At 42.1% G+C, this 15,263-nt stretch overlaps 1 protein-coding gene across 3 annotated transcripts in view; it reads right to left on the reverse strand.

Annotated features, from left to right (window-relative positions):
* Positions 1 to 15,263, reverse strand: part of LOC140459669 (cytosolic purine 5'-nucleotidase-like) — a 131,015-nt gene that overhangs the window by 53,873 nt on the left and 61,879 nt on the right. Inside the window, exon 1 of one of the 3 annotated variants that reach the window (XM_072554018.1) lies at positions 4,079 to 4,161. The exons of the other annotated variants lie outside the window; for them this stretch is intronic. Coding sequence (XP_072410119.1) covers positions 4,079 to 4,128 — 50 coding nt within the window. The 5' untranslated portion in view covers positions 4,129 to 4,161. Of the gene's footprint in view, positions 1 to 4,078; positions 4,162 to 15,263 lie in introns of those variants that run through there. 3 annotated transcript variants of the gene reach the window in all.

Genomic DNA, 15,263 nt, shown 5'->3' on the forward strand with positions numbered 1-15,263 from the left:
GCAACGCATTCCATGCATTCACAACTCTCTGTGTAAAAAACCTACCTCTGACATCTCCTTTGTACCTTCCTCCTAATATCTTCAAACTATGACTTCTCGTATCAGTCAATCCTGCTCTGGGGAAAAGTCTTTGGCTATTGACTCTATCTATTCCTCTCATTATTTTGTACACCTCGATCAGGTCTCTTCTCTTCCTCCTTTTCTCCAGAGAGAAAAGTCCAAGCTTATTCAACCTTTCTTCATAAGGCAAACCCTCCAGTCCAGGCAGCATCCTGGTAAACCTTCTTTGCACCCTCTCCAAAGCCTCTGTATCTTTCCTATAGTAGGGCAACCAGAACTGGACACAATATTCCAAATGTGATCTCACCCGGGACTTGCAGAGCTGCAGCAAAACCTCGCGGCTCTTAAACTCAATCCCCCATTAATGAAAGCCAAAACACCATATGCTTTCTTAACAACCCTATCCACTTGGGTGGCAACTTTGAGGGATCTATGTACTTGCACACCCAGATCCTTCTGTTCCTCCACACTGCCAAGAATCCTGTCTTTAATCCTATATTCAGCATTCAAGTTCAACCTTCCAAAATGCATCACTTCGCATTTATCCAGGTTGAACCCCATCTGCCATTTCTCAGCCCAGCTCTGCATCCTGTCTATGTCGTTCTGCAGCCAGCAGCAGCCCTCTATACTATCGACACCTCCAACCTTTGTGTTACCTGCAAATTTACTAACCCACCCCTCAACCTCCTCATCCAAGTCATTTATAAAAACTACAAAGAGCAGAGGCCCAAGAACAGAGCCCTGTAGGACCCCACTTAACACTCCTCCAGGCAGAATACTTTCCATCTACAACCACTCTCTGCCTTCTGTCAGCCAGCCAATTCTGAATCCAGATAGCCAAATCTCCCTGTATCCCATACTTCCTGACTTTATGAATGAGCCTACCATGGGGAACCCTATCAAATGCCTGTTCAAATCATGTTAAATTTCTCTCCAAATTCATAGACGATTCAAATTATTAGGGACGCAACAATGAGGAAAAAATCATTTTGACTATCAGTGAGGTCTTTGAATATGCTCACCTCTGATTACAGCAGAAAGACTCAGCCTCTGCGTTCTGAGGGGCGTGCTCACTCTGTACCAAATCTTCAAGGACTTATGTATAATTCAAGTTTGATATTTTTTAGTTGGGCCTCTCTATGCATTCTCAATCATGGGGTGTGGATGATATCAGGTCAGCACAAATAAGACAGTTGAGCTTTCAAAAATAAACTCAGATCTGCACATAAAAGTCATCACAAATGCAACAAAGACAGACATTAATGTCTACATTGATATTTCAAACCCAATGTGAAAATCTGGTGGCTCTAACATGAAAGATTGTTTGTCAGGTGTTTCAGGAGAAGAACCGTGCCCAGTTCCATCAGTCCTCACAAGAAACCTCAACAAGCGCACTGGAAGCTAAATTGAAGAAAATGGTTTATAATTACTGCAAGTTGATCTGTCACATTAACGTATCTGGCTTTTACTTCTTAACAAGCTGCTTCCTGGGAAGTGGGTATAATACAGGCAGATGCTTTCTGGCCTGACTGTCATGTTTTATGCACTTCAGTAACTGCAGCAAGCACATCTGACAGCACATCTGACAGAACTTCTGGCATAGGCTTCAATCTAACTTGGTAAAGGAATGCTTAAATTTATTTTTAAGGGCAACTCGGTGAGTTTTACTAGTGAGCTGAGAGCATTGCAAAACTCAGGAGCTGTTTGCAATGCCAAATGAGAAGTGCAGTGTGAGCAATCATTTTCAAAGAGCCCAAATGGAGAGAAGGGGTTTTGGATGCATTCTCCCTGCTTACTCTTCTTCCATCTGAGGTTTCCTTTGGATTCATGTTAGCATTCGCTATGATCTTGTTATGATGCTGTGAAGGATACAGTCCATTACGGTACTGGTTTGTCCTGAACTGTTTCAGAATGCCATGTCTTCTCAACATTGTTTTGCGCTCTGTGGCTTTCATTATGTGCCTGTTGCCCTTGTCCTGTTGGGGGCCTGGTGCTGGGAGAGAAGTGTAGGGGGTGTGGATGCCATCAGCCAGGTGAAGAGTAGATATCCCTTGTTTCCAAGCAATTACCTTCTGGTTCTATTTGAACATCCGAAGGTAGGAATTGTAGACTATGTCTAATCACAGGTTTCAAAACTTTTGCCAAGACAGCAAGCATTCGTCAACATTGCAACCTGTGCATGGTCACACAGCAACTACATAGGAAAGGAATGGTAGCCCTTACAGTTCATGTAACTCTCCCTGTTGACATTTTGACAAAAGGGGAGGATGTGCACAGTCCTGCATGTGCAAAGCTTCTCTACACTGAGCCTTTTAAAATTGGTGGTGGGTGACAGGTGTTGGCCTGCGTGACCATGTGTGTGCTATTGATGACTTCCATAGACCACCAAGAATTCCCCTGACCCCTGCTTCTCCCTTCTTTCAAATACCATAACGTAATTGCCTTTCATCAGAAATCCACCCATCACTGCCTGAAAAATGCAATGGTAAACAGACTCGATAATATTTATTATGTTACTTACTCCCTCCTTGACATGTGATTGTATAAATTTTTAATGCAGTTGTGACTCTCACTGGCAGTGTTGTCAAGATGACCAGTGCTTTGTTTAGTCACAGTTACAGACATTATTTTTGGATGAGGCCAGGCATGAACAGTGTGCATGGCTCTCTGTGCAATGTCCTCCTCCCATTACTCCCATTTTGTGAGTTTTCCTCACTCTGCAGCATCTGCTCCAGTTCTTCACAAGGCTGCAGACTCGGATAAACTACACCCACTGTATAATCCCCATATCTTTTGGGAACATGGGGGCAAAACCTCTGACTTCTCATGCACAACCTCACCAAATAGGCCGAAATATGTCCACAAATTTCCAGTCCTTAAGTACCCTGTAATGCCACCGCAGTCTGGTATCTCTTATGTGGCTGAACGAATGTTCAGCAGTGAGTTATTAGTGCAAACATTCACTGGATCTCTGTGATGTACATCTGAAAGGTGAGGGCAGATCAACTGAAAAATTGACCTTATATCCTTCAAGGTACATGGGGTGTTGCATAAGTCATATCAGAAGTGACCAGCTGTACATTTCATGCCTTATCGTTTTTTAAAACAATGGCGTTAAAGCTCATTAGTACATACTGTTCAATTTGGTGAAAGTATCATTATCCACAGTACACAAGAACATTTAGCTTATTTTTTCTATCTTAAATACATTGCTGTATTCCTTGTTTTCATTCACATATATTTCCTTTAAAAACAAAAACCTTGCCTCCCCATAGACACAAACCAAACTGGTGGTTTCCCCTCAGCTTCTGCAGGTAGCCTTGAATTATTTCCAGGATATAGTCTCAACCTTGTCAGTTATTCTCTGATATTTTCTCGAAGTCACCATGATTTGTGTGTCTGTTAAATTAGTGAATCTTGGCAACTTGTGTGACCACATTTATCAGAGGTCATTGTTGGAATCAGGAACAAATTTAGTACAAAGAACATAGAACGTTACAGTGCAGTACAGGCCATTCAGCCCTCGATGTTGCACCAACCTGTGAAATTAATCTAATGCCTATCTAACCTACATAGTTCCATCATTATCCATATGTATGCCCAATGCTCATTTAAACGCCTTTAACGTCAGCAAGTCTACCACCGTTGCAGGCAGGCCGTTCCACGCCCCTACGATTTTCTGAGTAAAGCAACTACCCCTGATTTCTGTCCTGAATCTATTACCCCTCAATTTAAAGCTATGTCCCCTCATATTAGCCTTCACCATCCGAGGAAAAAGGCTCTCACTGTCCACTCCATCTAACCCTCGAATTATCTTATATGTCTCGATTAAGTCACCTCTGAACTTTCTTCTGTCCAACGAAAACAACCTCAGTTCCCTCAGCCTCTCATCATAAGACCTTCCTTCCATACCAGGCAACATCCTAGTAAATCTCCTCTGAATCCTTTCTGAAGCTTTCACATCCTTCGTGTAATGCGGTGATCAGAACTGCACACAATACTCCAGGGGCGGCCTTACCAGTGTCTTGGATTAGTGGTGCTGGAAGAGCACAGCAGTTCAGGCAGCATCCAACGAGCAGTGAAATCGACGTTTCGGGCAAAAGCCCTTCATCAGGAATAAAGGCAGTGAGCCTGAAGCATGGAGAGATAAACTAGAGGAGGGTGGGGGTGGGGAGAGAGTAGCATAGAGTACAATGGGCGAGTGGGGGAAGAGATGAAGGTGATAGGTCAAGGAGGAGAAGGTGGAGTGGATAGGTGGAAAAGGAGATAGGCAGGTCGGACAAGTCTGGACAAGTCAAGGAGACAGTGCTGAGCTGGAAGTTTGAAACGAGGATGAGGTGGGGGAAGGGGAAATGAGGAAGCTGTTGAAGTTACCAGTGTCTTGTACAGCTGAAGCATGACCCCATGGCTCCAAAACTCAATTCCCCGACCAATAAACGCCAACACACCATATGCCTTCTTAAGAACCCTATCAACCCGGGTGGCAACTTTCAGGGATTTATGTACCAGGACACCAAGATCTCTCTGTTCATCAACACTGCCATGAAGTTTACCATTCGCCCAGCACTCTGCATTCCTGTAACTTCTTCTGAAGTGAACTAGCTCACACTTTTTCACATTAAGCTCCATTTGCCACTTCTCAGCCCAGCTCTGCATCTTATCTATGTCCCTCTGTAACCCACAACATCCTTAGGCACTATCCACAACTCTGCCGACCTCGGTGTCATCCACACATTTACTAACCCATCCTTCTACACCCTCATCTAGATCATTTATAAAAATAGCAAAAAGTAGTGGCCCCAAAACAGATCCTTGCGGCACACCACTGGTAACTGAGCTCCAGGATGAACATTTCCTATCAACCCCCACCCTGTCTTCTTTCAGCGAGCCAATTTCTAATCCAATCTGCTAAATCACCTTCAATCCTGAAAATCCGTATTTTGTACAATAGCTTACCGTGTGGAATCTTATCAAGTATCTTACTGAAGTCTATATACACCAGATCAACTGTTTTACCTTCATCCACCTGTTTGTCACCTTCTTAAAGAACTCAGTAAGGTTAGTTAAGCACGACCTACACTTCACAAAAACGTGTTGACTCTCCTTAATCAAATTATTCCTTTCCAGATGATTATAAATCCTATCTCTTATAACGTTTTCCAACACCTTACCCACAACCAAAGTAAGGCTCACTGGCCTATAATTACCAGGGTTGTCCCAACTCCCCTCCTTAAACCAGGGAACAACATTTGCTATTCTCCAGTCTTCTGACACTACTCCTGTTGACAATAATGACACAAATATCAAAGCCAGAGGCTCTGTAACCTCCTTTCTGGTTTCCCAGAGAATCCGAGGATAAATCCCATCCAGCCCAGGGGTCTTACCTATTTTCAGATCTTCCAAAATTGCAAAAGCCTCCTATTTGTCAACAGCAGTCCCTCTAATCTAATAGTCTGTATCTCCATATTCTCACTAACATTGTCCTTTTCCAATGTGAAAACTGACAAAAGGTATTCATTAAGCGCTTCCCAGGTCCTCAGATCTCACACACAGCTTTCCACTGCTATCTTTTATTGGCCGTAATCTTACTCTCGTCATTCTTTTATTCCGAATATACGGATAGAAGGCCTTAGGGTTTTCCTTGATCCTATCTGGCAACAACGTCTCCTGTCCCCTCCTGGCTCCTCTGAGGCCTTTCTTCAGATTTTTTCTGGCTAACTTATAACTCTCAATCCCCCTAACTGAGCTTTCATGCCTCATCCTCACAAAAGCGTTCTTCTATCTCTCGACAGGAGCTTCAACTTGTTTAGCAAACCATGGCTCCCTCTCTCGACAACTACCTCCCCGGCTGATTGGTATATACTTATCAAGGAGTAGCTGTTCCTTGAATAAGATTCACATTTCAAGTGTGTCCATCCCCTGCAGTTTCCTTCCCCATTGTATGCATCCTAAATCTTGCCTAATCGCATCATAATTGCCTTTCCCCCCGTTGTACCTCTTTCCCCAAGATATATACCTAAGTCTGCCCAGTGCTATTGTCAACATAACCGAATTGTGGTCACTATTGCCAAAGTCCTCCCCTACCTCCAAATCTAACATCTGTCTGGGTTCTTTCCCCAGGACCAAATCCAATATGGCATTGCCCCTTGTTGGCCTGTCTACATACAGTGTCAGAAAACTCTCCTGCACACATTGAACAAAAATGGACCCATCTTAACGACTTGAACTATAGTGTTCCCAATCAATACTGGGTAGTTAAAGTCCCTATAACTACCCTGTTACTCTCGCTCCTGTCAAGAATCATCTTTGCTATCCCACTCCAGGATATTGGTACCAAATTAGTAAATTTGGATGAGAATTTAGGAGAAGTGGTTAGTAAGTTTGCGCATAACCCCAAAATTGGTGATATAGTCAACAGTGAAGATTGCAGATTGCAAAGGGACCTTAATCAATTTGGCCAATGAGCTGAGGAATGGTGGATGGAATTTAATTTGGATAAATGCAAGGTATTGCACTTCAGTCAAAGAAAAGGGGCAGGACTTATAGAGGTATAGGACCCTGAGTAGTATTGTGAATCAGAGAGACCGAAGGGTTTAGATATATAGTTCTTTGATAGTTGTGGCACAGGTAGACAGGGTGGTTAAGAAGGCTTTCAGCATCTTTGTCGTCTTTGCTCAGACCATTGAGTACAGGGGAGTTGTAAAATCATGTTTAGGTTATGTATCAAGTTGGTGAGGCCCCTTTTGGAGTACTGTGTGCAGTTCTGAATTACAGGGGAGTTGTAAAATCATGTTTAGGTTATGTATCAAGTTGGTGAGGCCCCTTTTGGAGTACTGTGTGCAGTTCTGAATACCCTGCTTGAGGAAGGGTATTTTTAAATTCAGAAAAAGATTTAAGAGGATGTTGTCAGGACTGGAGGATTTGACTTATAAGGAGAGGCGGGATTGGCTGGGACATTTTTTCACTGCAGCTTAGAAAGTTGTGAGATGACTTTGTAGAAGTTTATAAAATCATGTGGGGCATAGATAAGGTGAATAGTAAAAATCTGTTCCTTATGGTGTGGGAGCTCAAAACTAGGGGTCATATTTTTAAGGTAAGAGGAGAAAGAGTTAAAAGGGACCTGAGATGACTTTATAGACGTTTATAGACAATAGGCAATAGACAATAGGTGCAGGAGTAGGCCATTCTGCCCTTCGAGCCTGCACCACCATTCAATATGATCATGACTGATCATCCTTAATCAGTATCCTGTTCCTACCTTATCTCCATAACCCTTGATTCCACAATCCTTGAGAGCCCTATCCAACTCTTTCTTAAATGAATCCAGAGACTGGGCCTCCACTGCCCTCTGGGGCAGAGCATTCCACACAGCCACCACTCTCTGGGTGAAGAAGTTTCTCCTCATCTCTGTCCTAAATGGTCTACCCCGTATTTTTAAGCTGTGTCTTCTGGTTGGGCACACACCCATCAGCGGAAACATGTTTCCTGCCTCCAGAGTGTCCAATCCTTTAATAATCTTATATGTCTCAATCAGATCCCCTCTCAGTCTTCTAAACTCAAGGGTATACAAGCCCAGTCGCTCCAGTCTTTCAGTGGAAAATCAATTATAAAATCATGTGGTGCATAGATCTGGTGAATATCTATGTAAAAATCTGTTCCTTAGGGTGTGGGAGCTCAAAACTAGGGGTCATATTTTTAAGGTTAGAGGAGAAAGAGTTAAAAGAGACCTGAGGGGTGACTTTTTCACACAGAGTGATTCATATGTGGAATGAACTGCCAGAATAAGTCGTAAATGCAAGTACAGTTACAACATTTAAAAGACCTTTGGACAAGTACATGAATAGGAAAGATTTAGAGGGATATGAGCCAAATGCAAGCAAGTGGGACTAGTTTAGTTTGGGAAGCTTGGTCAGCAGGGACCAGTTGGACCAAAGGGTCTACTTGCATGCCATATGACTCTATGACTTGATAACTTCCACCATTTATTTTTCATTTTATAATGCAACAACACTGATGCCAAATACAGATATAACATCATTGACCAACTCAGGAGCCATGACTCAGAACTCATTGCTTTAAACTGTCAGATGATGGGTGGGGCCCAAATCTTATTTTTGTTCATTCTGTACCTTGATTCAAGAATAGTCAAGACTCACACTGAAATAAAACAGGCAGCATTATACAACACTTCCTAATCTGTCAATCCACAATGAAACAACCTCAGTGCATGGGCATCCCTTTAAATTAAACCTCAATAAAATAGTCACAAACATCATCAGATGTAAAGTGCAGAAAATGTTTGGTTCATGTTTGAATTTCGTATTTCAGTTACCCCTTCAGCACAAAAGCTTAAACAAATTGAAACAAACAGGAGAAAAGCCTTTCACATCCATGACTCCAGATAAGTTCATCGTGGCTCAGTGGTTAGCACTGCTGCCTCACAGCATCAGGCTCCCAGGTTCAATTCCATCCTTGGGCAACTGCCTGTGTGGAGTTTGCACATTCTCCCTATGTCTGCGCGGGTTTCCTCTGTGTGCTCCGGTTTCCTCCCACAGTCCGAAGGTGTGCAGGTCAGGTAAATTGGCCATGCTAAATTGCCCATCATGTTAGGTGCATTAGTCAGAGAGAAATGGGTCTGGGTAGGTTACTCTTTGGAGGGTTGGTGTGGATTTGTTGGGGAAAAGGGCCTGTTTCCACACTGTAGAGAATCTAATCTAATCTAAAAACAGGAATAGATTGTGAAATGAACAACAATTTTAGGGATCTGTTGCAGCCCCTCAATCAACCAATGCAATACTTACAGACGCAACTGGAATTTTTAGCAGACAAGAGGACAGCTCAGTAACAAAAAAAAGTTGAATTTGTCACATCATAAATATAACAAAATGTTCCTCAGGGGATCACAGAATAGTGTCAGTCAGAAGAGTGAGAAGAGGTGACAAAAAGTAAGGCCAAACAGATATTTTATGAAGAAAGTACATTTTTACTGAAAAAGAAACAGAAATTTTGTGAGTCCTTAGCCACATTAGGCCTCAGAAGCTCAAGAAAAACTGGTCATGTTTTCACGTTGTCTAACCAAAAGGCAGCTCAGAATCTACAATACATAGTGGACAGAAGGTCTGCATGAATAAAACAATGACTGAGGGAAGTTGCTTAGTCAGTACTGCACAAACATTAAAAAATTTCAGAAGTGGTGTGGAAATTGTTAAGAGTGAGACTGAAGGTGAAAGTAACAGCACCTTCACTAACAGCACCACAATAAACGGAGTACAAGTCAGCAATGTGTCCAAACCATTCTGGAGCATGAATAAATAAGACTTAAAGGATGCTAAACTATTAAGCCAAACGAATTAAGTTTGCAGGACCCAACCCTCATGAAAGCAGGATTGCACTGGATTGTTGACCTTGTTATCTTCCCATTGGAGCAGTTTACAATTTGATATGATCAGCTCCCAGTAACTTCAGGGCAGGAAGGATCCAGAGAATTTCAACTGTCCATGCGCCAGTTTTCTGCTGAATGAGCAGAATGAAAATCACCACTGTTGTTCCAAGTTTTTCCAGTCACTGTTGAGATTGTGGGGCTTTGATAACCTCTATTGCCAGAAGTCTAAATTTTAAGCAGGCTTGAAAGAAATCTTGACAATTTTCACTTGATAAAATTAACTGATGCTCTTTTAAGTCAGTGACACACAACCTGACAGCCTGAAAATGGGCTGTTTCATATATCAGCACTGAGATATCTCACTGTGCCTTAAAGACAAAAAAGAAGGAAGAGGTCCAGGATGCATGAAAACATTTTGTAGACAGGTAGGTGACAGCCAAGGGAAGTGTGCTGATAAAGGGACAAGTGGCATGAAGAGGAGTAGATTGACATGTTCATAATCATAGAAACTCAGAAAGTAGCAATAACAGTAGGTCATTTGAGCCTTCTCCATCATATCACCACTGCTGATCATCCAACTCAGAATCCTGTTCCTGCTTTTTCATCATTCCCTTTGATCCATTAAGCCGTAAGAACTATTTCTAATTCCTTGAAAACATTCAATGATTTGGTCTGCACCACTTCCTGTGGCAGAGAGTTCCACATGTATATCACTGTCTGGGTGAGTAAATTTTTCCTCGTCTCAGTTCCAATTGACCTATACCATATCCTGAGACATGGACCGTGATATTGGACTCCCTGGTCATTAGAAACACCTCTCTTGAGTTTACTCTGTCTCATCCTGTTAAAATTTTATCGATTTCCACGAGATCTCCACCTCACTCCTCAATTCTTCTCAATTTGAATGTAAATACTCTGAACCAATCAAGTCTCTCTTCAGACATCAGTCCTGCCATCCCAGAAGTCAAACTGGTACTTGTTGCACTCCCACCATAGCCAGAACATCTGTTTCCAGATAAAGAGACTAAAACTGCACACAATGCTCCAGGTGTGGTCTCAGCAAGGCCTTGTGCAATTGCAGCAAGACGTCTCTGCTACTGTACTTGAATCTTCTCATTATGAAGGCCAACATATCATTTTTCACTACCTTCTGGTCCTTCATGCTTAATGTGCTATTTGTAAATATGTTTAGCATTTATCAATTTCTCAATTGTTAATAATCAATACGAGATGCTGGATTTATAGCTAAACAAAAAGATGAATTGTTTATGAACCCAACAGTACATTAACAGAGCAAAATTAAACAATACGGCCATCTCATTAATGTTTCAGATTTAAACCCAATCCTCTTGCATTTTATCCTCCATTCAGACACAAAGACAGATAGACAAACAAATACAGTTAAAGGATAAATCAAAATGGAAAAATAAGTGAGATACATCTGACCAGTTCAGATCAGCAGTCCCTGTGAGCTGTAACATCACCGGCATATGGGATTATATCTTGCTTGGTTTATGACGGAACTGATGCATATAGATCACTTCCAGTCGGCTCCAAGGAATATTAATTTCATTCTGAAATTGAGATTGTCTTCTCTGCACTTTCAATAATTTGATGAGAACAAGGAACAATCAAAACTCCATCCAGACCTAAACACAGTTTAAAAACCAGTTCAAACTCTGACCTCTCCTTGCAAGATCAACCATCTCCCTATGAGGTCCTCGTTTTCATCCAACATTTGCCATCTGCTGAGCAGAAAGCCTCTCCAGAGTCAAAGCCTCTATCAACAAGAATCAACCAACAATTTACTTTCAGGCATAGCGTCATTTGCAAATATCTGCTTGTTCTTTAATTTGAAGCAATGAACCGTAATCTGAGAGTTTAGGATCTCCTTTTGATCTGTGTGCAGCAATTTGTGATAAAAAAAATCACAAACAAATTGACATTTGCTTATGACACCAGGCCTGAAAGTTAATTGCTGGGTGACAGCCAAGCATTTCCACAACTAATGGATCTGTTCTAAGATGTGCAGTCTTGCCATGTCCAGTTGGAAATGGTAGTGTACAATTAAATGTCTCACTGAAGGATGAGGCTTTCAAATACCCCTCTTCTCAATGGTCAGGCAGCCAAACCAATCACTGCATAAGACAAGGCAAAAGCATTTGCAACAGTCTTCAACCAGAGTGCCAAGTGGATGATCCATGTTGGCCTCCTCCAGTGGTCCCCAGCATTACAATGCCAATATTCAGCCAATTAGATTCATTCAACGTAATATCAAGAAAGGGCTGGAGGCATGTTATATTGCAAAGGCTGTGTCCCCTGTTAACATTCCAGGAATAGTGCTGAAGATGTGTACTCCAAAACTTGCCACACCTCTTGCCAACTATACTAATAGAGCTACAACATTGTCCACCTGACAATGTGAAAAATTGCCCCATTATGTCATGTACAAAAAAAAAGCAGGACAACTCCAAATGAACCAATTACTGCCCCATCACTTTACTCATGATCATTAGGAAAGAGATGAAAGATGCAATAAACAATGCTATCAAGCAGCACTTACTGTGCGATAGTCTGCTCACTGACCTTTGGTTTGAATTCTGCAAGGATAAATCAGCTGCTGACCTCATTAAAGCCCCTGTTCAAACCTAGACAAAACAGCTGAATTCCTGAATCATAGAGACATTTGGAACAGAAACAGATCCTTCGGTCCAACTTGTACATGCCCACCAGATATTCTAAATTAATCTAGTCCCATTTGCCAGGATTTGGCCCATATCCTTTTAAACTGTTATTATTCATCTACCCATCAAGAAGCCTTTTAAATGTTGTGATCATTCCAGCCTCCACCACTTCCTCTGGCAGCTCATTTCATACACAAACCACACTCTGCAGAGAACTGTTGCCCCTCAGGTTCCTTATATATCCTTCTTCCTTCACCTTAAACCTATGGCCTCTAATTGTGGACTCCCCATACCCTAGGAAAAAGACCTTGCCTCTTTACCCTATCCATGCTGCTCATGATTTTATAAAACAGAAAAAAATGAACAACAGTGATTAATATGCACAATTCGATTTAAAAGGCTCTATCAACCAGCTCTTTACTTACAGCTCTGCAAGAATTCTCCTGTCAGACATATGACCCTTCTTGCCAAATGATAATTCTTCTCCTCATTTAAAATATATATTCAATACCCAAGAATAGATTTGTTGCCAACTTTTCAAAAGGTTTGATTTTCTCATTTACAAAACTGACGCAAACTGTTATTGTGGTCCCTGTAAAAGTAGAGTGGCACTGAAGACAAGATCCCATGAAAACCACAGAATCATACAAAACAAGAGGCAACCACTCAGCACATGTCTCTACAATAAATTCTGTGCCTTTCCATGTTGTTTCCCCCCCCCCCCCAACTCTGCAATATTTCATATAACCAAAGGTTACAGCAGTTCAGGTCAAGATCTGGGTTCCTTTTAAGTTCATTGAGGATTTGTCTCTCAAATATGCACCTATTATTTACTCCTTCCATGAGCCCCTTTCATACAATGCATTCACTGATTATCTGCTAGTTTGTTTGTAGGGTTCACTTGGCCCAATGGGAGTGGTTCTATCTCTGAGTCAGAAGGCCTGGGTTTAGGTCCCACCTACTCCAGAGGTATGTCATAACATGTCAGAATAGATTGATTTAAAATATGTTTGCTTGCTGGTAGGACTTGCCAAAAGCAAAGGATATTTGAAGCACTTCAACTAATTCAGCAAAAGAATGTCCCTTCAATCATCTACTGAGCGGATTATACTCGAGTGATGCAGTATTTCATGAGTGCAGTGTAACTGTAACCAATCCAAAAGGGATCTGTGAATCGAGAGAGATTTTCAGCACCTGATCACAGCACAGTGATAAAGGTGAGGTGAAATGACTGCCCTTGACATCAAGACTGCATTTGACGGGTATGGCAACAAGAATCATAGAATCCTTACTGGGTGAAAACAAACCTTTCAGCCCAACAAGTCCACACCGACTCTCCAAAGTGTATCCCACCCAAACCCATTCCCCTACCCTATTACTCTAAATTTATTCCTGACTAATGCACCTAACCGACACATCCCTGGACACTATGGGTAACTTAGCATGGCCAATTCACCGAGCCTGCACATCTTTGGGTTGTAGGAGAAAATTGAGCACCTGGAAGAAACCCATGCAGACACAGGGAGGATCCGAGGCTAGAATCGAACATGGGTCCTGGCACTGTGAGGCAGCAGTGCTAACCACTGAGCAACCAAGAAGCCTGAGTAAAGCTAGAATCAATGGGAATTTGGAGCGGCGGGGGGGCGGAAAACCTCACTGCTGATTGGATTCATAATTGGTACAAGGAAGCTGGTTTCACAGATATCTCAGAGCCAAGACATCTCTACAGAAATTCCTCAGGGTGGTTTCTTGGACTCAACCAACATAACCTGCTTTATCAATGATTGTATAGTCTAAAGTAAGGACATTCATTGGTGACTGCACAATGTTGAGCACCATTCGAGACACCTCAGATACTGAAACAGTGTCCAAATGATGCAAGACTTGGCTAATATCCAGGCTGACGCTGACAAGTGGCAAGGCCACACAAATGCAAGGCAATGACCATCTCCAACAAGAGAGAGCCCAACCATTATCCTTTAACTTTCAATGCATTATCATTGCTGAATCCCATTATCACCACAGAAAAACTTTTATCCTTTCCACCACCAATGCCCAGCAACAATATGCAGTACAGAAATCCACCAAGGCTTTTTAGACAACACCTTGCAAACTCAGAACCACTACCAACTGGAAGAATAAGAGCTGCAAATACACGGGAACACCACCATCTGCAAGTTCTTCTCCAAGCCACTCATCATACCACTGTTCCTTCAGTGTCACTGGATCAAAATCCTGGAACTCCCTCCCTTAGACACTGGACTGCAGTGGTTCAAGATGACAGCTCATCACCACCTTCCCAAGAGCAACTGGGGATGGGCAATAAATGCTGGCCCAGGCAGGGAACCCACATTCACTGAATGAATTTTTTAAAAGTGCAAAATGTATGTTTTAAACAACATAAAATGATATCTGGAACCAAAAGATGCATGGGATCCACAGTGATTTGGCTGTGTGAAAACAGAATTGGCTTGCCCATAGAAAGCAGAGGGTAGTGGTGGAAAGGTGTTTTTCTGCCTGGAGGTCTGTGAGTAGTGGTGATCTGCAGGGATCCATACGAGGACCTCTGCTGTTCGTAACACATAGAAATGACCTGGATGAAAATGTAAATGGGTGAGTTAGTAAGCTTGCAGAAAATACAATGATCGATGGAGTTGTGAATAATGTCAAAGGATACAGTGGGATATGGATCAGTTGCAAATATGGGTGGAGAAATGGCAGAGGGTTTAATCTGAGTAAGTGTGAGGTGCTGGAAAAGCATACAGTTCATGGCAGGACCCTGAACAGCATTGAGGTACAGAAGGATATTGGGGTTCAAGCCCATAATTCCCTGAAAGTGGCCACAAACGTAGATAAGGTGGTAAATAAGACATATAGCATGCTTACCTTTATTGATTGGGAATTGAATACAAGAGTCAGGACGTCATGCTGCAGCTTTATAAAACTTTGGTTAGGCCACAGTTAATATTTCATTTAATTCTGGTTGCCACATTACAGGAAGGATGCGGAGGTTTTGGAGAAGATGCAGAAGAGGTTTACCACTGTACTAATTGGGACCAGCTGGATCTTGTTTACTGCGAAATCATAATTGGAGTTGTTAACCTGGGCCAATCAGGAAAGCCTTGGCTGACCAATAT

Source organism: Chiloscyllium punctatum, chromosome 35, assembly GCF_047496795.1.
Source record: "Chiloscyllium punctatum isolate Juve2018m chromosome 35, sChiPun1.3, whole genome shotgun sequence".
Lineage (NCBI taxonomy): Eukaryota > Metazoa > Chordata > Chondrichthyes > Orectolobiformes > Hemiscylliidae > Chiloscyllium > Chiloscyllium punctatum.